Genomic DNA, 27,632 nt, shown 5'->3' on the forward strand with positions numbered 1-27,632 from the left:
TTTATTCGCCAACAAAGAAAACAAAAATTGTTTCGGAAGTGAACCCTTTAGGATTTGGCTAAACGACGGTTATACCCTTTTTCTTTCTCTATTTACATTTTAAAAACAGTTTTTTTCTTTCTCTATTTACATTTTTTAAAACAGTTTATGAGTTCACGCACACAAAATCAATCTTGCATTACAAATTCGTTTTGTATGAACGATATACAAAACAACTCTTAATAGCCTCAAAACGATATAAAGTAACAGTGGAGCAAAAGATTGATAAATCCACCAAGAACTTTGACTCACTTCTTCAGTTTTGTGAAAGAGATTTTTTACACTCTACTCTCAGCCAGGTTGTGTGGGGATCTCATCAAGTAGATTTTTTTTTTTTTTTTTTTTTTTTTTTTTTTTTTTTTTTTTTTTTTTTTTTTTTTNATACATTTCAACTATAGTTGAATACAGAGAAATTGGAAGACCGGATCGATCGACTTGGAGGTTGTTGTGTCTGCTCACCATCCTCTTCCTCCTCCCAGTATGTCTCCAGAATCCTCAAAGCCTTCTCGTAGATCACATTCTTTTCGTGTTATTGCAGTTTCTCAATCTATTCTAGCCCTTCCGCCCTCTCCGGCCCTAAAAATGTTTTCCAATCCATTCAGACACTTTAAGATGGTTCTTCAATATGGACATACCAGGAAAACACATAAAGGTTTTATGCAACCCTGCTCCACAAAGTATCTGAAACACACCAATATAAATTGTTTGACTTGTGATGATCATTATATAAGCATGTTAAAAAGTGAAAGAAGACATGGACGTACCTGATTTGATCATGAGAACCACCGGAGGCTGCATTTGAAATTGCCCTTACAGCTTTTTCCTTTATGTCAATTTCAGCATTTTGAGCCAAATTGACCAACGTTGGGATCATATTTGCATCAATAACTGACTGTTATACATTAGGGTAAAGAGATTACATATAAAACAATTAGTAAGTGATAGCAACAAAAGGGTAAAATTGTTTTTTATTTATTTATTCTGCAAGATTCACAGTCAAAAAACTTGTCACCTGAATTTGTTCTTCAGTGCCTGCAGTGATGTTTATGGTATATATAAAAATGTTTGTTTGTCGATATTAGATCAGATGCATTTGGTTATTATATTTCTAAGTAGAAATGTATAGGATTCAGACCATATACTATTTATTCTGCATGCTTCCAGATGAGATAGTGAGCTTGTGTTGTGTGTAATGTTATATTGTCAATCTCCTAATCACAAGTGACAAATATTAAAAATACGTTAACATTGTTCTTTGATCAGCAAAGGTTCTTCTGCTTTGGTTTTTAGCACAGATAACAACTCAAAGCAGACTCCAAGAAACTTGAACAATGGAGCCAATGCTTATACCAAGTACTTGACTGACTCACTCTTGGGAGTTTTGACCATCCATCAAAGGTGCAAGATTCTGAATCTGATTGCTTTTGTGGTGTTGCAGGTTCTGAATCTTTTCTATCCCTTTCTCATCTTCAATCAGCACAGAGTGAGATAGTTCACGTCTCCTATACGTTCCTCTCTGCCTCTCCGTCCTTCAAAATGATTTCCAATTCATCCAGACATACTGAGATGATTACTGGATCTGGACATACCAGGAGATCACATAAAGGTCTTATGCAACCCTGCTCCACCAAGTATCTGAATCACACCCATGGATCGGACACTGTGACTTGACGATCAATAAGCATTGTTAAAAAGTGAAAAAGAGAGAAGATAGGGATACACACTTTATTTGATCATGAGAACAACCTGAGGTTGCATTTGAAATTGCTCATACGACTTCTTCCTCTATGTCAAATTCAGCATTTTGAGTCATATTGACCAATGTTTGGATCAAATTTTCATCAATAACTGACTGTTAATACATTAGGGGTAAAGAAAGACAGAGATAGAAAACAATTAGTTATAGCTACAGAAGGGGTAAATTTGCTTTTTATGTTATCTGCAACATTCTTAAATAAAAATATTGTCACCTGAATATGTTCTTCAGTGCCTGCAGTGATGTTTGAAATCGTCCTGCAAGCGTCCTTCTTTATGTCTTTCCATATTAGAACATAGTTTCGAGTAAGCAGGTTGGTAAAACACCACACTCTATCACAACCTGAGAAAAATAAGTTCAAAGAGGTTTATCCAGAGCCTAGGCATTTTGTTCTTTGGTTACAAAATCTAATCGTTACATTGTACACAAGCCATATATAACAATGCAAGCACTGCATCCTCTAAATTTATCAGTATATTTAGTGATATTCATTCAAGAGACATTATGATAACTCAACGAAAAGATGTGTTTTAAAAGGAAACATATATGGAGTATAAAAGTACATACTTCGGTCTGCTGATTGTCTCTGTTAGTTAGTTTCATAATGGTACCTAATGTCAGATCAATCATACATGGAGCACCGTATCTACAAACGAAACAAAATGGTCATCCTTCATTATCAAAACATGTAGCGAAGGCTTAAATTTTTTGTTTTGGAGGAGTAAGATTACTAACCCGAGAAGTTGAACTAGTCTTGGGACAAGACCAGCGTCGATAAAACTCTGGATATTTTCTTTTCAACCATCAGATAGAAAATAAAGTGCCCAACAAGCAGCTGACAAGAATAGTTCATCATTTCTATGAAGAACTCTCTGAAGTGCAGAGAGTGCAGGTTCCATCTGTTAATCATGTTTCCATGTGTTTTATTATGTACTGAGGAAACAAACCCTCGAGAGAGAGAGAGAGAAGCTATAAGACCTGGCGAAAGGGAGGCCGAGGCTTGCCAGAGCAGATGTTTGACAAAGTGCGAGTGGCGATTTAAAGCATGGGCTGAGCCAACAGTGGACTCAAAGAACTCGACTCACTCTTTGAGTTTTGGTTCCATTCATAAGAAGATACAGATTTTTCAACAGTTTGAAAGTTTTTTGTTTTTGTTTTTGGTGCACATTTCTAATTATACATTTCAACTGAAGATTTGGGACTTGGTTCTCTCACAACTGAGAGACCAGAGATCATCACTTTGGAGGTTTTTATGTCTGCTCATCATCCTCTTCTGCCCAGTATGTCTCCAGAATCTGCATAGCCTTAAGGTAGATCATATTGTTTACGTGCTGTTTCAGGTTCTTAATCTTTTCTAGCCCTTCCGCATCTTCAATCTGCTGAGAGAAATAGTTCACGCCTCCTATGTTCCTCTCTGCCTCTCCGGCCATCAAAATGTTTTCCAGTCCATACAGACACTTAAAGATGACTTCTGGTTCTGGACATACCAGGAGATCACATAAAGGCTTTATGCAACCCTGCTCCACCAAGTATCTGAAACACATCAATAGAAACTGTGACTTGTGATGATCAATAATAAGAGCATGTTAAAAAGTGAAAGAAGACATGGACGTACCTGATTTGATCATTAGAACCACCTAAGGCTGCATGTGAAATTGCCCTTACAGCTTTTTCCTTTATGATGTCAAATTCAGCATTTTGAGCCAAATTGACCAGCTTTGGAATCAGGTTTGCATCAATAACTAACTGTTGTTAGGGTAAAGAGACACATAGAAAACAATAAGTGAGTGATAGCAACAAAAGGGTAAATTTATTTTTTTGCAACATTCACAATCACAAGACTTGTCACCTGAATTTCTTCTTCAGTGCCTGCAGTGATGTTTGAAATCGCCCAGCAAGCGTCCCTCTTTATGTTTTGGCATCTTATAGCATAGTCTTGAGTAAGAAGGTCGGCAAGAAGAGGTAAAACACCACACTCTATCACAACCTGAGAAAACAAAAAATGTTCAAAGAGGTCCTACTTTATCCAGAGCCTTTTGGTTACAAAATCCAATCGTAACATTGTACACACGCAATATATATCAAATGCAAGCAATGCATCCTCTCAACTAATATCCGGTATATATAGTAATATATTTGATCATTTAAGATACATTACGGTAACTCAACAAGAAGTGCTTTTAAAGGTAACATACTTTTGTCTGCTGATTATCTCCAGTAGTTAGATACATAATGGTACCTAATGCACGATCAATCACAGATGGAGAATTGTTTCTGCAAAAGGAAAAAAAAATTGTCAGCCTTTAAATAAGGCTTTAAATCTTTGTTTTGGGAGTAAGTACTAACCCGAGAAGTTGAACTAGTCTTGGGACAAGACCAGCATCGATAAAACTCTGGATGTATTCTTTAGGACCATGAGATAGAAAATAAAGTGTCCAACAAGCAGCTGACAAGAACTGTTCATCATTTCTGTGAAGAACTCTCTGAAGTGCATAGAGTGCAGGTTCCATCTGTTAATCATGTTTCCATGTGTGTTAATATGTATACAAACTGAGGCAACAAAGCCTGGAGAGAGAGAGAGAGAGAGAGAGAGAGAGAAGCTAGAAGACCTGGCGAAAGGGAGGCCGAGGGTGGACAGAGCAGATGGCTGACAAAGTAGAAGCGGCGGTTCTAAGCATCCACATGTCAGCATTCTCATGCAGCTGAGCCAACAGAGGACTCAGTGCACCACACCGTAGAACATAGTCACGGGATTCTACTGAAGCACAAGCAACATTACCTAGTGCCGTTGTGGCCTGCAGATTTTTAACATAAAATAACATAAATTTTTTAACTCATATCTCGCATTTGTATCTAAAAGAAGTAAAATACCTCCATACGGAGAAGAAGGAGAAGAAGACTATCAGTAGCAGCAGCAGCAGCACTAGCAAGAAGATGGACAAAGATTTGAATAGCACCGTGATCAATTAGCACTTTGGTGTTCTCTTCAGAAATGATTCTTAGAACTGTAGCAGCATCCATCTAACGATATATCATCGAATATCAGAATTAGTGGACAAATTAAATAACCAAAATCATTACAAAAAAAAATCAATTGGTGGCCTTCAAACCTGAAGCTCGATGTTATCTTCCTTCTTAAGAAACTCAACGAAACGAGGCGCAACTCCAGACTCTATTATCTTATCAATTGGAGGGTTTTCCTCTGGGAATATATAAGAAGAAGAAGAAGCTTAAAAGAACCATTCAGATATGGTGATGAAGAAGAAAAGTAAACAGAATTTTGTACCATCAAGAAGAAACTTTTTGAACTTGGAAGCGTATTCAGACTGTATTGAAGGATCATCTGACCGAACACCATCGACCATCTCTTTGTACACCAACAGGAATTAACAATCAAAACCCAAACCAGAGATTGATTTGATCACTTGTGATAGGAACCTGAGAAACCGGTTTGGGGTTTAGACGAACCTCTTTCTTGGCTTTTGGGTTCAGCGACATGGCTTTCTCTCTTCTTTGACCTCTCTTCCAAGCGATACGCAAAACTTGAAGAGAAACCCTAGAAATCTCTCTTTCTTTGACCACCTCTCTTTTTATGAGAAACCGGTTTGATTTGGTTTAGTTTCAATTACTGTAATTAAATACCGGTTAGGTTTGGTTTGATTTAACCATAAGTAGAAGTGCTCACACATCAGCTTTAACTTTTGGTGACACATCAGTTAAAAAAAGTTAACCAATCAAAATATAATAATTAATACAAATCAGCATGTACTACCAATAGAAATTGAATTAGCAACATAGTCATGTATATATGTCTCTCTCATATTTTTGGTTTACAAGCCTGCTCTTTTAATTAAAACACTATGTACTAATCCGCGGAAAACCGCCGGCTGAACATTTTTTTGATGAAAATTTTAAATAATTTATTTTGTTATTATGTTATTTATAAAGGTTTATGATTAAAAATTCAGTTTGTTTATATTAAAAATTTTGTATTTTAAAAATGTTTATTGAAAACATGTCAATAAACATTTACATGTAATAAATATAAATTTTAACTCGTGCTGAAATTTTTTTTTTGATAAAATTTGTAGTTATATAGATTTTATTCGATTAGATTTTTAAAATCTTAGCTGTTAAATTTTTTTTTTTTAAGTACAAATTAGTTTTGATTCTTCTAGATTTTTTTTAATTTTACTACAGTTTATTTTACTTTATGTGTTCCCAATTTTCGTTTTTTAATTAATTATATTTATTTAATTAATTAATTAATCTTAATTAAGTTTTTTCTAATGACAATTTAATGTAATTTTTTACACATTTTAAGATTAGTTTCATATTTGTACTTTCCAATTAATATAGTAGGATACATGTCCAATCAAGCCCACAATCCAATTAAAAAAACATAATATTAACGTATATTTTTTAAATTTGTCTATTTTCTCAAATTCCACCGAGTTAAGCAAAAGCCAAGACTTTGGATCATGTGGAAAATAAAATGTCCTGCCATCTCTGAATCTAAGACTTTTTGTGAGTTTTTTCTCTTATGATTTACCTTTGTGTTCGTCATTTTGGATAGAAGAGAAGTTTTGATTTGTCCCGACTGAATCTCGTTACAAATTTGGTATTCGCGTTGATTCGAGAGTAAAAGAGAAATTTGACACTTTCAAAGTATTTCTTTGTTAGGTGATTGAAAATTATGAATAAAGCCGACAACTTTATAATGTAAACAAGATTTAGCTCAAAGGTATTTGCTTTAGATCTATTACTAAATTATTTTATAAACTAAACTGCAGTTTGATATCGAATTAATTAAATATGTGAGTTTATATTCATGGCATAGTTGCTTTTGTTTTTGAGATTGCAGTTTAAAAATGCTAAACCAATGTAATTAATTATGCTTAATAATAAATTTTTAACCATAAAATAAAACTATATAACAATATGTGTCAGATTGAGCGAGAGTGGTGTTTGATCAGATACGGACCAGACTACGGTTTCTTCGCGTGGAGTGGTCAATGATGACTGAGTCAAGATTATATTTAATCGTAGCCGTTTCATTTTTTAAGATTTTGAATAACTTTGTACACTGAATGGTTTTTAACTCATAAAGCAACTCCACAGATGCTGCAGCAAACAGCTATGTTACTTTTTTAACCATCAAATAGACAACATATGAAGCAATTCTAAAAGCTCCCAAAATACTTCAAAACGAAAAACACAAAACAATAGATTCCCTGAAAAATGGATGCAAAGCTTTTTTTTATATCAAAACTATGTACTCTCTCAAGTAACAAACCAAGTAAAAGCCTAATGTCATCAAGAAACTAGCACTTGACTCACTCTTTGACTTTGAGTTTGACCTACCATATGTACATGCTTTTGGTTCCAATGTCAGAGGCTATTGTTTTCAATATCATCAGATTGTGTGGGATCATCATCTTAACGAGTAAATTTCAAACTGGAAGCCCGGATGAGAACTTGAACTTGAAGTCTGATATACCTCATCACCTTTTCCTTGAGGTTTCAGTATGTCCACTAACCCTTCACCTTCCTCTTCAAGCCAGTATGTTTCCAGAATCTTCACTGCCTTCTCGTAGATCTCATTGTTGTCATGGTGCTGCAGGTTCTCAATCTTTTCTAGCCCTTCCTCATCTTCAATCATCTGACAATATGAATTCACGTCTCCTGTGTTCTTCTTCTCCACCTCTCCAGCGTTCAAAATCTTTTCCAATCCATCTAGACACACTAATATGATTCTTAGATCTGGACACACCAGGATGTCACATAAAGGTTTGATGCAACCCTGCTCCACCAAGTATCTGAATCACACCAATGGAGATTTTGTGAATTGATTGATCAATAAGGCATGGAAAAGGTGATAAAGAGAGGAGACAGGGATGTACTTTATTTGATTAGGAGAACCACACACGGAGGAATTTGAAAGTGCCCATACAGCTTCTTTCTTTATGTCAAACTCGGCTTTTTTAGCCAGATTGACCAACCTTGGAATCAATTTTGCATCAATAACTGACTGTTTAAAAAGAAAGACAAAACAGAATACAATTAGTGATAGAAACAGAATGGCCTTTTGTCCAAAAAAAAAAAAAAAAAACAGAATGGCTAGTACTGCAATATTAACAAAATCAAAAGCTAATGCCTGCAGTGATAAAGCAACACAAACTTCTCTCACCTGAATTTGGTCTCCAGTGCCTGCAGTGATGTTTGAAATCGTCCAGCAAGCTTCCCTCATTATGCCTTTCGTACGGTTTTGACGAAGCAGGTCGGCAAGAACGGGTACAACACCACACTTGATCACACACTGAAGAAATCATTTCAAAGAGTTATTTCAGAGCCCAAGCAAAGACTTCCTCCACTTTGTACTTTGGTTACAAATTCTGATCTCAACATTGTACTCAAGCAACATTTAATGAAGTGTTCTCGGCTCTGGATTCTATCTATTAATATTACTATAGTAATATAATCATCCAAGATATAGGATAAGAAAATAAGCTGTGCTATTCTTTGAAAAACACTACATTCACACGGAGGACAACATAAGTTTTCTACAAGGTTCCATAATATGAATTACATACCTGGGTCTGCTGATGATTTCCAGAAGCTATATTCCCAATGGTACGAAGTGCAGGAATAAGTACAAAAGGAGAAAGGTGTCTGCAAAAGAAAAAATTGTCAACCTTCATAATCCAAACCTGTAGCAAGTAGCAACATCAGGTTAAAGAGTTATTTTTACTGGAGAAGAACTAACTTGATAAGTTCAACTAGTCTTGGGACAACACCAGCCTCGTTCAGACCTTGGATTTTTTCATTTGAACCATCAGACAGATTCGAAAGTGCCCAGCNTGTGAATTGATTGATCAATAAGGCATGGAAAAGGTGATAAAGAGAGGAGACAGGGATGTACTTTATTTGATTAGGAGAACCACACACGGAGGAATTTGAAAGTGCCCATACAGCTTCTTTCTTTATGTCAAACTCGGCTTTTTTAGCCAGATTGACCAACCTTGGAATCAATTTTGCATCAATAACTGACTGTTTAAAAAGAAAGACAAAACAGAATACAATTAGTGATAGAAACAGAATGGCCTTTTGTCCAAAAAAAAAAAAAAAAAACAGAATGGCTAGTACTGCAATATTAACAAAATCAAAAGCTAATGCCTGCAGTGATAAAGCAACACAAACTTCTCTCACCTGAATTTGGTCTCCAGTGCCTGCAGTGATGTTTGAAATCGTCCAGCAAGCTTCCCTCATTATGCCTTTCGTACGGTTTTGACGAAGCAGGTCGGCAAGAACGGGTACAACACCACACTTGATCACACACTGAAGAAATCATTTCAAAGAGTTATTTCAGAGCCCAAGCAAAGACTTCCTCCACTTTGTACTTTGGTTACAAATTCTGATCTCAACATTGTACTCAAGCAACATTTAATGAAGTGTTCTCGGCTCTGGATTCTATCTATTAATATTACTATAGTAATATAATCATCCAAGATATAGGATAAGAAAATAAGCTGTGCTATTCTTTGAAAAACACTACATTCACACGGAGGACAACATAAGTTTTCTACAAGGTTCCATAATATGAATTACATACCTGGGTCTGCTGATGATTTCCAGAAGCTATATTCCCAATGGTACGAAGTGCAGGAATAAGTACAAAAGGAGAAAGGTGTCTGCAAAAGAAAAAATTGTCAACCTTCATAATCCAAACCTGTAGCAAGTAGCAACATCAGGTTAAAGAGTTATTTTTACTGGAGAAGAACTAACTTGATAAGTTCAACTAGTCTTGGGACAACACCAGCCTCGTTCAGACCTTGGATTTTTTCATTTGAACCATCAGACAGATTCGAAAGTGCCCAGCAAGCATCTACCAAGACTTCTTCATCATTCGAATGAACAAGTCGTTCAAGAGCAGGGAGAGCAGGTTTCACCTGTTAATCATGTTTCATAAGTCAAGTAGTGTTTCACTTATATAAAATGAGGGAACAGAGCCTATAGATAGAGAGAGATAAGTAAGAATACCAGGTCAAAGGGCGGCAAAGGCTTGCCACGGAAGAAGTTTGATAAAGTCCAAGTGGCAACTCTAAGTATGGGCAGGGTAGCATTCTTATTCAGCTGATGCAACAGTGGAGTCAATGCCCCAAAGTTAAGAACAAAGTCACGGCAATGTACTGAATCACCAGCAACATTACCCAGTCCCCATAAAGCCTAAATAAGTAAGTGTAAAATTTCAGAATTTGAACTCATATACAAGATCATAAGCATTCATATTAACAAAAACACTAACTATACCTGCTCACGGACATCATCATCAGGGGAAGCAATAAGCTGAACAAAGAGTGAAACAGCACCAAGATCAATCACCACCTTGGTATGCTCAGATGTTCCAGAAGCAATATTTGTTAAAGCCCAAGCCGCCTCAAACTATAAAAAGATCAAAAATTTCAGAACCAAAGATTACAACACTAAACCATCAAAAGATGGAAACTTTTCTCTTCAAACCTGAAGCCTAGGGTAATCATCCTTCTTAAGAAACTCAACAAAACGTGGCACAACTCCACATTTTATCACGCTATCGATAGGTGGAGTTCTTTCTGAACAATATACAAGAGAAACCACTCGATTAAATGATAAAAAGGTCGCACCTTTTCAAATCGAGACCAAGAAAAAGTTAAAGACTTTACCACATGATAGAACCCTCCTGAACCGGGTCGTGGACTCAAGCTGCAACGAAGGATCATCCGAGAAAACCCCAGCAATCATATCCGAAACCTCCAACTACACATACACAACCATGAATCGAATTCATTCAAAATCAAATTAAAGACCTAAACTTTACTAATCCAAAACCAAAGATCGGACGGGTGGGGGGGGGGATTTACCAAACTCTGAAAGGGTTCATCAGGAGACAAATCTTTAACACCGTCGCGGCGTCGCTTCATCAAGCTTTCCTCGCGTTTGTTTTTACGAATCTCGACTAAAAAGTCTTCTCTTCTTCTCCGTCCTTCTTCCGAATCAACAGATAACTTGTAACGGGTTCGACGGATCTCTGTCTTCGCACTCGGTCGCAGCGACATGGCTATCGAGAAACCCTAGAAATCTGAAGTGGAAAGGGATTTGCAAAGTGAAGAGAACGCAAGAACTGAAAAGATTTGGAATTGAATTGAGGAGAAGGCAAGAATGGTGAATTCGAAGAAGAAGCGACAACAGTTTCAATTTAAAGAAGCGGGAGGGTTTTCTAATCTAATTAGCCGTAATTAAACAATTATGTATACTTAACCCCAATCATTCTAAAACAACAAAAGACACTTTTTTTAATCGTTCATTTTTCTAAACCGAACTAAACCATATTGTACTGTACGACGTTACCGACGATAAAAGGAAGAAACTTTGGACCATATTGCAGAGTAAAAGTGTTTTCGCCGGCGAAGTGAGAACTATTTTTTCCGGTAAAATTACACAGAAACACATCTGCAACTGCAAGTGAGCTCTTTCCCGACTTGGCTAGGTAAAAAACGTTTCTTTATCCTCACAGTTCAAAAATGTTTCAATTTTTTCTAGGGTTTTACTGTGTCTATCTTCTAGTATCTAATCAAAATCACATTCTCTATCAGAAAGCATTTGCCTTTATCAGTCTTCCATATGGCCTATTATATTATGATTACCTCATGAAATTGAGCTTTAGGGGTTTCTGAATTCACTTATATGGTTTTGTGTTTTTAGTTTACTTTAGAAAGCATTCACCTTTATAGCTCTTCCACTATGGTGTGTTATTATGATTATCTCATGAAATTGAGCTTTAGAGTTTCTGAAATCACATTTACGGTTTTGGGTTTTTCGATTCCTTCAGAAAGTATTCACCACATTTATTGTTGTTTCTCTTGGATTTTTTTGAAGGTTTTTTGTGGTGCTTTTACTTATGGAAACAAGAATGATACCAGTGCTGTGTTATTGGAATGGTTGTATAAAAGATGGTCCTGATGGTCCATACTATGAAGGATCAGTTCCAAGAGTTATTAGAGTTGAAGGCGACATTGACTTGCCCAAATTGTTGGATCATGTGCATCGAGTTACTGGATTTGAAAGGGGGAAGTTTCAGATTGGATTGATTTGTAGGTATCCTTACATTGTTCAGAAATCTATGGTGAAGTATGTGCGTTTGCCTATTGTGGATGGTTGTAGTTTAGAGACTATGCTTGAGGTTCCAAGTTATCATCCTTCTATTAACAATGTGGAGTTGTATTTAGAGGTCAAACCGGTTCTTGATGAAGGTATCGTCGGTCTTGTTGCTAGTTCCTTGGCGAATCAGGCGACGCGGAAGCGTTCTCGGCAAGAGGATGGTGATATCGAAGTAGAAGTAAATGTGAGTGTGAGAGATAAAACATTAAGAACTCCTCAGGAGGGTAACAGTAACGGGTGGATTGAAGAAGAGGAAAGTATGGATGGCAGTAAGTGTAACTGTGGAGATGGTGGTAAAAGTGGGACTGCACAGAAGGATTCAAATTTGAAAAATCCAGGTCCAACAATAAGCCTCATAGAAAAGGACTCAGAGCAGATGATTTTCTCTAGTGAATGGCTTGATGAACGTGAGTTGCATCTTGGGATGGTTTTTCGAGATAAAGATGAGTTGGAGAAAGCAGTGCAGTTGTACTCTAATCGAAGACAACGAATGTACACTAAATACGAAAGTGACCTTTCAGGTATCTATGAATGTAAGTGCAAGACTTACTGCGTATGGATTCTCAAGGCTGCTAAAACGAACAACGATGGCTTTAAGATAACAGAATATATAGGTCCACATAGTTGTGAGCCAGCAGATGTGAGCTCAGATTTTCTGGCAGGTGAGCTCAAAGGTCTAATCAAAGCTCAGCCCTCGCTCTCAGTTGCAGAGCTAAACATGTGGGTGAAAGAAGAATTTGGCTACGCAGTCTCGTGTACTAATATGCGGGATGCTAAAAAGAAAGCTTTCAATGCAATCTTGCGAGATTTGGACAAGAGTTTTCACATATTTCCCAAGTTCATGGCTGCCCTTAGCTCATCTAACAAGATGGTCTTGGAATGGCAATATGATATTTTTCCTGATCCCAAATATGCATCCTTTCGTTCCGTTTTTTGGGCGTTTCAACAGTCAATTGAAGGGTTTCCTCACTTCAGACCTTTGATCATAGTGGATACAATAGACTTGAATAAATACCCTGCAAAAATGTTGGTTGCAGGGGGATTTGATGCTGAAAACAGTTTTTTTCCACTTGCGTTTGCGATTACTACCCAAGAAAGTTTGTCAGCTGATACCTGGCGTTGGTTCTTTGCGTGCATCAGAGATAAAGTAACGCAAAGGAAGGCCTTTGTCTTATAACAAGTCTGAGTCCTGACATAGTTGAAGTTGTTAACGAACCTGAGTGTCTGTGGGCACAACACCGGTTTTGTCTTAGGCATATGTGCTTAAAGTTTTATGATGTTTTCCATAACAATCTCATGACAGAGTTAGTTTACAAGGCTGGATCCACGAGGGACAAATCAAGTTTCGAATACTACTTGAAGAAAATCGAAAAGATGGACCCAGAGGCTCGAAAATGGTTAGAAAAAATGCCTCTGCATCTATGGGCTCTGGCTTACGATGATGGTGGGATTAGATTCGGGATCATGACTGCAAACACAATCTTTAAGACTTATGGTTTCATAGACAATCTTCGAATGACAACCTGCATCTTCCTAATCTTTGATCACCTGGCAGAGCTTTTCAAATCTCGACATGGTCTTCCCGCGGATTCACTGAACGGAAGAGACCTATACGCTAAACATGTGATGACAAATCTTGAAGAATACAAGGTAGCTTCTCAAACACATGATGTATTGCCATTAGAACATACCGGAGAGAGGTTTCAGGTCACAGAAATGATGCAAGTTGGAGAGAAGAGATTTGTTGTTCATTTCAGCAACCGGGTATGCAGTTATGCACATGTGGGATATGGCAACTTTGCAAATATCCGTGTTCACACGTGATAGCAGTTTGCAGGAGGATGAACAGTGACCATTTGCAGTATATAAATGACTACTACAACACACAGAGTTCTCTTCGAGGTTACGCAGCTGCTTTTAATCCGCTTCCGGGAGTCTTTGATTGGCCAGAAGCTTCTGAAGTTCCAAGACTGATTCCTCCTGGAACTCGTCCGCCATCAGTTGTCTGTCCAGTGACAACAGAGCTATCGCGCAACGACACAGCTACGAGTAAGTTGGTAGTAGCCAGATAACGATCCAATGGTAAGAAACAGGCCTGAGGATCATCAGACTGAATCTGAACCAAACCGAACTAAATCATGAAGATGGTAACGTTTGCTAACTGATTTTACATTGAAATGCGTTTGGTCTGGTTTGAGTTTATGGGAAACTTAGGATTTATGAGGAGCGGCTTAAGAAGGCGACTCTCGTTTTATTTACACGAGGATAAAAACATTTAGCACACATTTCGCCTTGATGCATTAATCGAATGTGTAAGTATTAATGTCTTTGATCTTTTTGTCTGCTGAATTAACATTGTTACCTAGTATATCTTATCTCCTATATATTGTACACTACACTATATATGCAAGTTGCTTCAAAGAAACAAGATATTCCAGAGTCGTCGACTCATCTCTAACCGTTGCAGGACCTTCGCGAGCTACTGTAGCCATCCGATTTGTGGGTGATCTTGGAGGAGATGCATAAAGAATTGATGCCTCAAGAATATCTCTATGTGTATTTTCAAGATCCTTAGAGATTCTATGTGCTTGTAGAGCGGTTAGGTATAGTCCCGTGGCTAGAAAGACAGTTAGCAGGGAGAACACTCCAGCCGCTGAAAACAAGCCTTGCCGGATTACTAGACAACTAGGTTTTGGATTAGACCAGTTCTTTAGATGTCCTGATTCCACGCTAAGTGCCACCAACAAAAGAACTTCTCCAACACCAAAGCAAACCCTTATAGAGACAAATAACGGTAAAACATATTATTCCACAATGTTTCAGCTTACCATCCAGAGCTTATAGTTAGGATTTTTTGTTGTTATATTTCAAACATGACATTAGTCGTTGCGTTAGAGCAAGTCTGCTTACCACGTTGAGACGAAGAAGAAGGCAGCTTGAAACGTGAGCCTCTTTGCAGGAACAGAGTCAGGATCCCACTCAACCAGAAGTAGTGGCGGCGATGCCGTGACTGCGATAAGTAAGTACATGTGCAAGCCTACCATCGCAACCGCTAGTCCAACGAACGCAATTGCACCGCACAACAATGGTGTTTTCCCGCTACTGTTGTACACGCACGTTTTGCTTCCCCATATAGACTACATACAAAATGGGAATCATTGACAACATACTTTGGACCGACATGATCACATGAGGTTGTGAGTTACTTTTTTGCTGTTGTTACTTTTACATGTAATCCATATATATATATATATATATATATATATATAGGAACCTAATATATATTACTGATTTATCTTGAAGATATGATCAAAACATATGAATAATCTTATTATATACATCCATAATAAGGTACCTGAGATCTTGTGGCTTCGGCATAGAGGCAAAGAACAAAGCAGGAGAGGCCAAAGATTATGGTCAAAACCACAACGAAAATACCGGTTTTGCTTCTGAGATCGGTGGTTTTGGGGTTTGGGACAAGATCTTGATGGGTCACAGCTCGTACTCTTGTTCTCGACATGTCTCTCGCCAATGTCTGATAGATATGAATCGATGCTACATGTTTTGAAAGTTATATTACTTTGATTTGTTTTACACTTATATAAGAAAGGCATTGAAAGGTAAGAGGAAAAGAATAAAGTTAAAATATTTGATAAATAAATTCAAAAAAAGGGAGGAGAATAGAAGAATTGCTTCGGACAAAGGTTGCTTAAAGGCCAAAGATTCGAAGGTTCTCTTTCGGACGACATCTTTTTAAAATACTATACTATTCTGGTATGGTGTCCTTTAAAATATGATGTGTAAATTATATAATGTGACGAGAGTTCGTTAATGGAGCTAGTTGGATGATTCTTTTTATATATTTACACGTATATATATTATGATGCTAGCTAGAACCTTGTTTTCTTCTTTTGTGATTTTGTGTTCATACAAGAACATCGTACCTTTCATTTGTTCGTGAGTGTTAGTTAGTTTATATATATATATATATATCTTTGAATTTGATTAATATTATCATGTGAGGACGTGTTATTAACTTATTATCAATAGAAAGACAAAAGCTTTCCACACCCCACCATAATAATCAATAGTCTGATACCCCACTTCAAAAGCATAGATGTAGTAGTGACATAAGAAAACATGCATCTTTAGCGTCGAATCTAATCAACACTACTTGTCACCACCTTAATCTCAGTTGTCTCGTCGCCGATGTTGTGTTATTTGACGTTGTGTTAGTATATTTTTCTTGTTGCCGACATTGGTTGCGTCGGCTTTGGAAAAAAAAAAGAGAGACATGTTTGTGTGTTGACCCCAGCTTATTAAATGGTTTTCAATTTCTGTTTGTGGTGTTTTCTTGTCAATGTTTGTAGTCTCGTTGTAAAAGAGTAAAAGTATTGGATTTTGGATTTAATATACCTTCAAATCTTGGTTTTGAGTTTTATACCCAAGTTTTATGTGACTACTGACTATCATAAATATAGTTTATCCTTCTATGATTCTATCTTTGTTTTTGACTATTTTTGTCTACCATTTCATATTCTATTATTTTGGTTTTTCTTCTTCACCAATTATTTAAAGGGTAAATTAGATGTTACAGCCACATGTCATCTTTTTTTATTACTTTAAGTCATACATTTTGTTTCCTTCCACATTTTAGCCACTTTCTACAATTTGAACATTTATGCCCTGCAACTGATATCACCCAAAGTAATTGGGCAGTTCTCGTTGCTACAGTAACCACACAAGTAAAAGAAAAAAATATTATATTAGTCAGTTGATACATGACTCCTACAAGGAAAAATATATATATATTAAAAATAATTATATTATTTTAGTTTCTATTTCTTTTTGTTTTCATATTTTCTTTCTTTTCACTTTCCTAATTATTTTTTAGTTTTTCACTTTGAATTCTAATTCTTTTTTTCTCTCTTTTAAGATCCATTTTACTATATTAATTTTTTAATTTTAATTTATTATTTTATTTTTCTTTAACTTTGAATCTTATTATGTTATTGAAGAAGACAATTTCATATTAGTATTACTATGTACATGGTAATACACTGTGTTTTCATGTGTACGTACACATTTGAAATAATATCTATGCACATAAAACCTTTTTTGCAGCATGTATTTTACAAATATACCATCAAAACATTTCAATAATACGTTTATAAATTAAATCATCATTGTATTGAATATACCTCATGTACGCCTATCACTAAGTTATATATGGGTCATGTTCTTTTCATGATCGCTGCCACACCTCCAGCGACTAACAAATTACCCTGACTTTCTCTTTTCTAGTCGCTGGTTTCTTTCTCATTCTTTGCTTCTCTATTTTTTTTGTTCATTTCATTTGTTGTCACTGGTGTCACTAGTTTTTCCAACGACTGTTGGAAAGACTAAAAAGTGTCGCTGCGACTATTTTTACGGTGTCGCCGGTGTACTCTTGCTAACTTGGATCTCAAGTTACTTGTATTTTTAGTCGCTGACCGCTAATCCAGCGATCGTGATAAGAACATGCACTACTAACTGTGTACATGAAGAATTTATTTTAGGGTTTATTTAGGGATTGTCTACATTTAAGTCAATAACATGTATGTTTACGGTTTAATTTTAGGGTTTGTTTAGGGGTTATGCCTGAGAGTTACAGAAAAAGGAGAAAAAGTGTTCACTACAAAAAAAATAAAAAAATAAGTGTATTGTATCACTTAAATGGTATCACAAAACTAAGTGATATTATTTTAAATTATTTATTTATAAATGAAGCAACTAAGCATCAATTATATTTAATTGATGTTATAATTGACTAGTTGGACATCAGTTAAATAAAACTGATTCAAGTCCTAATAATTTGTATCACTTTAGAAAAAATGATTTAAAAATAAATTTACATCATTTTGATTATTGATGTATCTATTAATTTCTTGGTAAGATCACTTTTAAAAATGATACAAAATTTACATCAATAGAAACTGATGTTAAAATAAATTATTTCAATTACATTAATATATATCTTCTTAAAAAACTCACGTAAAAAACATTAAAAAAATTAAAAGCATTATTTTCACTATTTTAAATAACTACTAGAAACTGAGTACAATTTAATATCAGGTTTATAACATCAAATTAAGAACTAACTTAAAAATATTGGAAATGATGTTGTTTAGGAGTTATGTACATTACACCAATATTTGTTTAAGTACTTGTTGGCAGATGTAATATGTAATTTAGTTAATCTTCCTAATAAACCCATTGTTGACATAGTTGTAGAAATGTTTAAAATATAGGCTATTGTATACCCAGACTTCAATACCCTGAAAATAACAACCTAAATCATGTTAAAATTCAAATTTGTTACTTGAACTATATGAAATGTTGTTAATTTCCTCCTCTGCAAAAAAATTGATATAAGCCTTAAAATTTGATTAAACTTGTGACAATACTTAATCAGAACATCTATGTTTAAGTCAATATGATCGTTTACCTATAAGTCAATACGATCATGTACGTAAATGTTTTAGAGTTTATTATTTATGTTTATATAAACATTGTGTACGTTTAAGTCAATATCATGTACGTCCTTACCACTCGACAATGCCGCCAAAACTATAGAAATTAGATTCTAATTTTCTCTTTTTTTCAACTCTGAAAATATATATATATATATATATATATATAGATTTTCATGTTAGAATTATAGATTGATAAAAAAACAAGAATATGGGCTCGGGTGAGTAGGAAACAAAAAATATCTATTCTAGTTCATAATTGGCGAATTCGTAGGTTCAATTCCTACTGGATGCACGCCAATGGGATCCTCCAATAAGTCTATTGGAATTGGCTCTGTATCAATGGAATCTTCTCATCATCTATACATAACGAATTGGTGTACACGGTTTAGTGTTTAATGTTTAGGGGTTGTTGTACATATAAGTCAATACAAAGATTGTGTACGTATTTTTTTGTCAAAAAGCTACGACTGTGTACGTATTTAGTCTAGGGTTTTATGTAGGCGTTGTGTACTTCATGTAGGCGTTGTGTACGTAATTATTCTTATTATGAATTGTGTCTATAGATACGATTTCAAATATTAACATAACCATATACGTACATAATAATAATTTGTATTTTTTGTGTACATACACATTTAAATAGTTTTCTTCATTTTGATCAATTTTGATGTAACATACAAGAAAAAAAAAATTTCAACATGTACATACATGAGTTAATATGGACGTGAGAGACGAGATAACGATCATGATATGAAAAACGATTCATTAAATCTTGTGTGCTGCCAATTAGAGAGGTTAGTCAAACAATCATACACAAACATATATTTACACTATTGAGTAGTGGCTATAAGTGAAGGTTATGTACGTTAGAACAATATATATATATATATATATGTATATATATATTTTAATTGCTAAGTCAAAGTAATACTTATATTTTATATAATTTTTTGGGTTCACTTGATAGTTTGAAATTGAGTTAACAATAAATATTTGTCGACAATGAAATAAACAACGAAAAAAAGAAGATATCTATGAATATGAGTAAATCCACTTTTTGTATCATCATCACCAATTTCATGTTAACAAATCATATTCTTTCATAAGAGTAGGAATGGGTGAAATATTCAAACCCCATGATCCTATTCGAACTTGAATCTTTAATTTTAAAATCTCAATCAGATTCAAAATCTCTAGATTCAAAAATCCAAACCCGAATCCGATATATCACTTAAGTTTTTGTTGTATATACATAGCATCATAGAAATTCTAACATACGTACACAACAACAAATACAATATAATTGGTGTACTAAATTTCCAATTTATCACCACATAATAAATCCAAAAGACAAATGTAAGCCCTTAGGGTTAATTTTAATCTTTTTTCCAGCCATAGATGTCTTACAGAAATCATCAAGTTCTTAAAATTTTGGTGGAGACTTGGTTTTCCATTGATAGTTGCTACAACAATACATCCTATGGTGTCGATCAACACCCTCAACCAGAAACTTGTTCACATGCGTAACATCTAGGAAGATGACATTGGTAGGTTCGTTGTGCATTTAACATTCCTATAAAATCTGGTTGCATCATAAATAATATTACAATATATATATAAAGGTAATATAAAATGACAAGATATTTAACGCCTTTATTTTGCAAGACTTGGTATGAATGTGTACGTTTAAATCAATATAATCATGTACATATATGATGTGTAGTTCGTTTTTAGTTGTTCTATGTACGTTTAAGTTAATATAGTCATATACGTACATAATGTTTTTTGTGTACGTCCATAAGTCTATAACGAATGAAAGGTATAATTGTAATTTTCCAGTCATCTTCAACCTAAGTTATCTCTTCTGCAACCCAATTTTGCTGCCGTCATTTTCAGTTTTTCATAATCCTTTGTTTTTTTCACCTTTTAATGTTTTTTACATAAAAACCATGTATATCTAGCATATTTTAACATATTTTAAGTTTGATAAGCTTATAATTCTAAGTTTTTTTTGTTAATTATTAGGATGTTTAAGTCAGCTACATAGGTCTAAATATGAATGAACTTTAACATTGGGACTAGAACTCTACTTGCCCATGAACAATTTCTGTTTTCCACTTCTCTCTATGATGTAGAACAATTGGTTTTTCACCACAAAATATCTCAACCTTTTGTTTTCTCTCCTCATTTTTTTTTTAAATTTGTTTATGTATAATTAATTGCAACTGATGTAGTAAAATTTTTATATAATAAAAACTGAAACAGTGCAACGATTGGTTTGTCCCCATATAATTAATTTAAATCAAACTGAATAAAAGTAATTATGTTGGGTAACGAAACTAAACTGTAATTGATCAATTACAAGGTATAGTTGTCTTAATTTAACTAGGTGGCTAAAAGCTGGAAAGCTATTTCTTTTAATTTTATGTTACAATACAAAAAAAAAATACTAAGGAAAGAAATAAAGAAAAAATTATAGTATTTTTTGTTCATCAAAGAAATGTGAATAAAATTAGATTGAGATGATTACTTAATCAAATTTTCTCGCATAAACTTTGTAAGAAATATATACACATATAGTTATACTTATATCTCGTAATGATTAACATTAATTATGTGTTATATCTTCTTTATGTAAATAACAATAACAAGTACTCTAAGTTGGTTTATTTACAAACTGTAAAATTGCAATTTTGTATGTATGGCAATTGAGAAATTTGGTATAATCTATTTGTTTCATTGTTATTGTGTACATAGATTATAATATATTTGATGCAATGTATATTGATTTGTTTCATTGTTGTTGTGTACGTAGATTATAATATATTTGATGCAATGTACATTGATTTGTTTCATTGTTGTTGTGTATGTATATTGAAAAAGAGATTTTTGATACAATGATTTATTTTTGTCATTGTTGTTGACTATGTACACTCTAAGTAAATTTGATGTTATGTACATCTATTTATTTCATTGTTGGTGTGTACGTATATTAGATTTTGTTCGATTTATGCGACGTACGTACATCAAAAACTTAAAGTATGAATAAAATATTATGTGACATAATATAATTAAAATTATTAAAAAAATTTCTGTTTAGTTACTGTAACAACGAGACTTTATTGAGCTCAGTTACTTAAAGGAATTAGATGTAACTAGATAAGATTTAGTTTCTTTGTTTGAAGTGTATAATTGTCCAAAATTTGGCAAGTGGCTAATATGTGTAAGATGCTTTTGACTTTGACCTAAAAAAACTTACCCTATGGCTAAAGTATATAATTTACCCTTATTTAAATCTAGTATTAGAAATTCCATTAAAGGTAAAAATATTTTAAATAATACGAAAAAAACAAAATGATTAGAAGTTCTAGATTGTTATTGCATTTAAAGATTAAAATTTTATTTTAGTTAATGGGATAATTTTTTTGAGATAATGAAATTACCCAATTTTTTCTTTTGTGTGAGGAAACTTACAATATTTGTTTTATGTGAGGAAAATTATTTAAATATTTTAGTTAATAGGAATTATATATATATATATATATGTGTATTTGTTTGTTTTGTTTCACTATATTATCTACTGTGAATGTCAAAAATATAATTTTCAAAAAGTTGTTTACAGTTTTATTTTGAATTGGAATTTTTTTTATGAAATTGTTTTACTTGCGGAATTGCTCAGCTCGACTCATTTCATATCTTGTTTCGATATAAAAATAGACTATTTCTATTATTGGTAAACATAATTTAGGGGAAAAATGAGGAATGATATTTATTCTTCTTTATTCATGTTTAGATAAAAATAATTGATTCGTGAGATGAAATCTATCATGTAATATTTATCAAAGATGAAAACAATCACATTAAACCATTTGAAGACATCGACGAAGATAAAGTTTTTCGAAGTCAAAAAAGAAACAAAATCATCATCTATGTTCAAGTAAAACGCCTATTACGATAGCTGCTCACACATACTTGGAAAAACCACCGTCGATCAAAGCAACAGCGGGGTTACCAAATATAGTCTAGAAGATTGGTACAATACCATCTTAAAACTGAAAGGCGTTGTGTCATTTTTACTGAGTATATAACTTGAAAATGTTTCATTCTTTCCACGTATCCACTCATCCCAATAAATATCAAATTAAAGAGAAAAAGAATTGTCTTTCCATTCCATATGGAAGTTATGGATTGGAGAAAAAAAAGAACACGCGATTGGATGAGAAGGGAATTATGTCTACCCTTAAATTGGTTAGAAGTTGGGTTGAAATTTGAGAATTTTAATTAATACATAAACGAATAAACATATATACTTCTAAACGATCCCAAAATATTCATCATTATTACAGAACATTGATAATGAAACGTAGGAAGAAAAAAAAAAAAAAAATAGCTACAAAATAGAGCGAACGAATCACAAGAAAAGGGAAACAAACGAAAAGAGAGAGAGCATAACGTGCTTCAAACTAGTCTAAACTAGACGCTACATTTATCCTAACTCTCGTAACACACTATAACAAGCTACGACATAATCACAAGATCCACTATAACCAAACAAAACATTAGACTTTACAATCAAAAGATCGATGTTTTATCGGGTTAATACGCCTTCTCATGTACGAACCACTTGTTTTGTTATATCAGTCCAATGTTATCTCTCCAATATCTGAGAGATCCCAGAGATATTCACTTTGATGACAAGTCAAATTACCTTGAAACTCCAAATCAAGCAACTCATCATCAATCCCAAACCCGAATTCTGAAGAATTACATAGACCAAGCCACCAATCTTTATCATCATTTTCATTTGAGTTCGAACTCAAAACACTTCCCTCTCTTTCTTTTTCCATCTCAATATCACGATCACCATCAACCTTTGTAATTCCTACGTGACCAAGCTTTGTCTCACTTCCTTGTTCTTCTTCAAACAAACCCACACAACAACTACTATTGTCCCCACTCTCACACATCTTTTCATCACTTACTCCATTCGCAGCCCCTTCACTAGGGCATTCCCATACACAACTACTCAAGAGCCGTTCTAACTCACCATCCAACCACTCATAAGGCCCCAAAGACTGATCTCCTTCGAAATTACCATTTTGCCCTCCATCACTGATCTCACTCTCTGGGTCTTTCGGTTGTGGGACACATTTTGAGGAGGCCGTTACCATTTGCTTATGTTTCTTCATGGATGACCTACTAGTTCTTCCCTTCTTCTTCTTCTTGGTCTTCTTATTGTTCTTGGCTCCAGAAGGCGAAGAAGAAGAAGATTTCTTCAGGACCAAGTCGTTAATGACTAGATTGTGTTCGTCTCCAGAAACGGCAGTGAAGGCGTAGATTTTGCGGCTGAGATGTGAATTCCAATAGTTTTTAATTTCGTTGTCTGTTCTTCCTGGTAGATGTGTTGCAATAAGTGACCACCTAAAACAAAAAAAATAGTCACATGCACACACGTGAGAACAAGTTGGCTTTTCATTGGTTCAAATATTCAATACCAATATATATGGAGTATAAGAAAATTGATGACGACAAATTTTAATTTTTTCTTTTTAAACTGCATGTTTTCATTAATATGTACTTAGTTTTTCTTTGAAAAAGGTTGGACCGTTCCAACAACGATCTCGACCACTCATTTGTTTTTAAAAATGTAGAAATGAAATATATTCGAGTTTCGTCTAGAAATGAGATTTATTGGTAAGAATTTTCCACAAATTTATCACAAATAAAATACTAACACTCAAATGAACAAGCATATATATAAAAGCGAATTTGTAGTTTAACAGTGCATTAACCCTAGACTCAATACCACTTTGCTAACGGACACATGCGTATCACTATCAAGGTTTTTATAGAGGTCGGAGAGCCTGTTTTACAACTAGGACCGTACACAGAACACATATGAGACAAAGATTAATTAGGGAGGTCGATTCAGTTAGATCTATAGCAACATAACGCCAAGGCTTTTTTATTGACAAAAAGTCAAATTGGATAATCTCGTATATATATTATTTTGAAAGGGGTTGGGCCATTCGAACAGTGATCAACGGCTGAAATGTTTTCGATGGTCACAAAATCATGGCTGTAAAACTAATAAATTTGATGACTTTTGTCTTCTTTTTTTGAACGGTTGGATGACCATTTCTCAATGTTTCTTAAGTTGACATGACATGCAAAATAATTGTACTGTATAGTATGCACGGCCCCAGTCTTTAGAGTCACTATTTAGACAGTGCACGAAATATAAATGAAGGATGTGACGTGGATTAATTTGGTATAGTACCTGTTGCCGAGAAGGGTATGCAACTTGACGATTATTTCTTCTTCGTCGGCTGTAATGTTTCCTCTTTTCAAGTCTCTTCTCAAATAGTTTATCCACCTTAGTCTACAGCTCTTTCCACATCTCAACAATCCTTTAAAAAAAAAAATTATGTAAGATATTAGAACATATAGAGATATAAAAATAGAAAGCATTCTTCTATTAATATACAATTATATATATTTACGTTACAAGTTTTGTTTTTAAATTGACACATGCATGCATTAACAGCTTGAAGAAGTTTAGTCCTTTGTCCAATGTTAAAATCTAAGAAATATAGACAATAAGAAAATGTAAATTTTGGAGATATAACGATATATGTACCAGCTTTCTTAGGCAAAGATCGCCAAGAACCTTCACCATTGGTCTGAATATAGTTGGTGAGGATCTCATCTTCCTCGGATGTCCATCTTCCTCTCTTCAACCCGATTTTCTCACAACATGGAGCTCTTCCCATCGCTTCTCGATCTCTTCTTTGACAAAAAAAGAGAAAGAGAAACTCAGAAAAGACAAAACACTTTTTAGTCCCTTGAGTGAGAGAGTGGGTTAGTGAGAATAGAAGAAACCATCCAGGTGATTAATATAGAGAGGGCAAAAGGGAAAGAGAGAGTGAGGTTTAAAAACGACATCGTCTAGGTGAAGGAATGAACCACGTTGCGGTGGGATTAAAAGTTATGTATTGTCCATCTTCAAAAACCATCGCACATAAGACACTCCACGTACCTCTCCTTCTAACCTTTGATCCCTCTCTTCCCTTTTTCCGTGATGACAAGATATTTATTACAATGTATACTTTATATACCTAAATACGTACTTGCATATATGTACATGTGTATTGCAGCTATATGCATATACCTACTTGTATATGCATTCAATGAGTGTGTCTACAACATTCTTATGTTCACCTCCTCAATAGGTATATTTATTCACTTCTTGAATTTAGTTGGGGTGAAAAATGCAACAAAAAAAACTTCCAAGTGGTAAAAGAAGTGCATTAAAAAAAGACCTCGATCATATCAACAACTAACGTCAATCTGACCCTGATCATTGTTGTATTTGTAATTTTATTTGATCGCACGAGGTTGGTCTTGCATATTTTGTTACTTGGGGGATTTTTGCATGTTTTTCCTAAGTTGAATGTTGGATTGGTGTTTAAGTTTTTAATGTTCAAAAAGAAATTCCTAAGTTGAATGGTGGATTGATGTTCAAGTGAGTGTTTAAAAATATTTTTCCTAAGTTGAATGGTGAATTGGTATACAGTTTTTTTTTTCTATTAAAAAAAAAATAACTAACTTGAACCCCAATCCACCATTCAACTTAGGAAAAGAAACATGTAAAAATCCCCCAAGTGGTGGTTTGGTATATTTTTTCTAAGTTGAATGGTGTTTAAAATAATTTTCAAAACTCAAAAGATATACATCCTACGTAGTACATATTAAATAATTATTGTTTTAATTTCTTTGAACCAGGTTTCATATTAATTAATATTCGTTAGTTATAAGATATTTTATTGAGGCATAAGAGTATAAATAAACCCGTTTATGTATCCGTATAAAAATCAGAAATGGCTAATTAAGACAAACAACATTAATGGATACACAGCGTACAAAAACAATCACAACAATAGTCTATAAAACGAACACGTCTAATGAGTATTAGAGTCGGTCACAATGGCTATGTTAGCTTATGTGGAAGATCAGGGACCATATTTGTAAGTGGGCAGTGGGCAAGCATTGTCTTGTGGTAGGCCATAACAAAAAGTTACATGGATCAGTATCGGTTACCATCCAGAAGGTAGGCGGAATATTCCAACAACTCTCTTGAGCTCTTGGTACATATGTGCTGCATATACTTTTCATTTTGGTGTTAATCGTTTTCATATGTTTCTCCGATCTTTTTTCTTCCGTTACTTCTATTTAGCAGTTCAGCTTCGATGATAATTTATTTCTTACCGAATTGGAAACAAACTGTAAAATTAGAATTCGCAGTAAAACATTATCATGACCAAAATTGATAAGACAATTCGTAACTGTGCAGTGTCTTTCTTCACTGTATAGAACAAGCAAGTATGTTGATCATCTTAGTTGCTTGTTCACACTTGACAACAAAAATCTATATAATAATAAAAATATAAATAAATGTCAACAACAGTTGCGATTTTTAGTTGTATATTTTCGTAAAATATTTTTTTATTTTTATTTTGAAAAAATTATACAGTTACATCTGTTCATTTTAGAATTGTATATTTTCACCATATCTTATTCACAACTATTCGTTCCAATAATTATGTTTATCTTAATCTTTATGTCTTTTGAACTCTTTATATATATTTGTCTATTTTTTAATCACTAAAAAATCATTGTTTGCTGACACAAACATTTTGTTTCATATTGAATCTAAATAATATAAATTTTAATATCTAATGTCCAACATTATTCTATAATTAAACTACAATTTTAAAAAATGATTATAGTAATATAGAAATTTAATTAAGTTTCAATATGTAACTTACGATTTATTTTATTAATCGTAACTCTTTGTAAAATATGTGTTTTGTAAGATTTAACTATTCAATAATTTTTTATAGAACTTATGTATTTTTATTATAATTATTTGTCGATAAATTTTCACTCAAGATGAAATAATTTTATTTTAAAATTATTTTATCAGAAATTAGTATTTACTTATTATATAATCTTTCGTTTTATATTCTCAATTAGAATCACTTCGTCATAATATTTTTTATTAGTGATATAAGTATCAATAAATGTTATAATGCTTGATACTCTTTAATATAATATCTTCATAA

At 33.9% G+C, this 27,632-nt stretch overlaps 5 protein-coding genes and 1 pseudogene across 5 annotated transcripts; 1 reads left to right on the forward strand and 5 right to left on the reverse strand.

Annotated features, from left to right (window-relative positions):
• On the reverse strand, window positions 428–2,694 carry LOC109127417 (annotated as a pseudogene).
• On the reverse strand, window positions 2,965–5,335 carry LOC104725425 (importin subunit alpha-1-like). The gene is made up of 9 exons (XM_010444089.2): window positions 5,082–5,335; window positions 4,906–4,997; window positions 4,667–4,816; window positions 4,405–4,590; window positions 4,142–4,305; window positions 3,991–4,069; window positions 3,645–3,782; window positions 3,411–3,541; window positions 2,965–3,328 (listed from the first exon to the last, which is right to left on the reverse strand). The coding sequence occupies exons 1-9, from the start codon at window positions 5,158–5,160 to the stop codon at window positions 3,046–3,048; spliced, it is 1,302 nt and encodes a 433-aa protein (XP_010442391.1). The 5' UTR covers window positions 5,161–5,335; the 3' UTR covers window positions 2,965–3,045.
• On the reverse strand, window positions 6,933–11,037 carry LOC104725427 (importin subunit alpha-5-like). The gene is made up of 10 exons (XM_010444090.1): window positions 10,696–11,037; window positions 10,498–10,591; window positions 10,316–10,407; window positions 10,106–10,237; window positions 9,836–10,021; window positions 9,581–9,744; window positions 9,408–9,486; window positions 9,005–9,133; window positions 8,718–8,845; window positions 6,933–7,614 (listed from the first exon to the last, which is right to left on the reverse strand). The coding sequence occupies exons 1-10, from the start codon at window positions 10,888–10,890 to the stop codon at window positions 7,230–7,232; spliced, it is 1,584 nt and encodes a 527-aa protein (XP_010442392.1). The 5' UTR covers window positions 10,891–11,037; the 3' UTR covers window positions 6,933–7,229.
• LOC104725429 lies at window positions 11,165–14,372 on the forward strand. The gene is made up of 2 exons (XM_010444092.1): window positions 11,165–11,321; window positions 11,711–14,372. The coding sequence occupies exon 2, from the start codon at window positions 11,733–11,735 to the stop codon at window positions 13,167–13,169; it is 1,437 nt and encodes a 478-aa protein (XP_010442394.1). The 5' UTR covers window positions 11,165–11,321; window positions 11,711–11,732; the 3' UTR covers window positions 13,170–14,372.
• On the reverse strand, window positions 14,224–15,745 carry LOC104725428. Its single transcript, XM_010444091.2, has 3 exons — window positions 15,348–15,745; window positions 14,903–15,129; window positions 14,224–14,767 (listed from the first exon to the last, which is right to left on the reverse strand). Exons 1-3 carry the CDS (start codon window positions 15,510–15,512, stop codon window positions 14,386–14,388), a joined length of 774 nt encoding a protein of 257 aa, XP_010442393.1. The 5' UTR covers window positions 15,513–15,745; the 3' UTR covers window positions 14,224–14,385.
• On the reverse strand, window positions 22,826–25,545 carry LOC104725430 (myb-related protein 308-like). Its single transcript, XM_010444094.2, has 3 exons — window positions 25,148–25,545; window positions 24,788–24,917; window positions 22,826–23,928 (listed from the first exon to the last, which is right to left on the reverse strand). The coding sequence occupies exons 1-3, from the start codon at window positions 25,278–25,280 to the stop codon at window positions 23,145–23,147; spliced, it is 1,047 nt and encodes a 348-aa protein (XP_010442396.1). The 5' UTR covers window positions 25,281–25,545; the 3' UTR covers window positions 22,826–23,144.

Source organism: Camelina sativa, chromosome 11, assembly GCF_000633955.1.
Source record: "Camelina sativa cultivar DH55 chromosome 11, Cs, whole genome shotgun sequence".
NCBI classification, from domain to species: Eukaryota; Viridiplantae; Streptophyta; class Magnoliopsida; order Brassicales; family Brassicaceae; genus Camelina; species Camelina sativa.

Coding starts and splice junctions, on each gene's coding strand:
- LOC104725425 (XM_010444089.2), bottom strand. CDS start 5,160: ATGGTCGATGGTGTTCGGTCAGATGATCCTTCAATACAGTCTGAATAC. Junction 4,998..5,081: donor CAAAAAGTTTCTTCTTGATG/GTACAAAATTCT, acceptor ATATATTCCCAG/AGGAAAACCCTCCAATTGAT. Junction 4,591..4,666: donor TCCTTCTTCTCCGTATGGAG/GTATTTTACTTC, acceptor AAAAATCTGCAG/GCCACAACGGCACTAGGTAA.
- LOC104725428 (XM_010444091.2), bottom strand. CDS start 15,512: ATGTCGAGAACAAGAGTACGAGCTGTGACCCATCAAGATCTTGTCCCA. Junction 15,130..15,347: donor CCGAAGCCACAAGATCTCAG/GTACCTTATTAT, acceptor TTTTGTATGTAG/TCTATATGGGGAAGCAAAAC. Junction 14,768..14,902: donor TTCTTCTTCGTCTCAACGTG/GTAAGCAGACTT, acceptor TGTCTCTATAAG/GGTTTGCTTTGGTGTTGGAG.
- LOC104725429 (XM_010444092.1), top strand. CDS start 11,733: ATGGAAACAAGAATGATACCAGTGCTGTGTTATTGGAATGGTTGTATA.
- LOC104725430 (XM_010444094.2), bottom strand. CDS start 25,280: ATGGGAAGAGCTCCATGTTGTGAGAAAATCGGGTTGAAGAGAGGAAGA. Junction 24,918..25,147: donor ATCTTTGCCTAAGAAAGCTG/GTACATATATCG, acceptor TTTTTTTTAAAG/GATTGTTGAGATGTGGAAAG. Junction 23,929..24,787: donor CATACCCTTCTCGGCAACAG/GTACTATACCAA, acceptor TTTTTGTTTTAG/GTGGTCACTTATTGCAACAC.
- LOC104725427 (XM_010444090.1), bottom strand. CDS start 10,890: ATGTCGCTGCGACCGAGTGCGAAGACAGAGATCCGTCGAACCCGTTAC. Junction 10,408..10,497: donor CAGGAGGGTTCTATCATGTG/GTAAAGTCTTTA, acceptor TATATTGTTCAG/AAAGAACTCCACCTATCGAT. Junction 9,745..9,835: donor CTTTGCCGCCCTTTGACCTG/GTATTCTTACTT, acceptor CATGATTAACAG/GTGAAACCTGCTCTCCCTGC.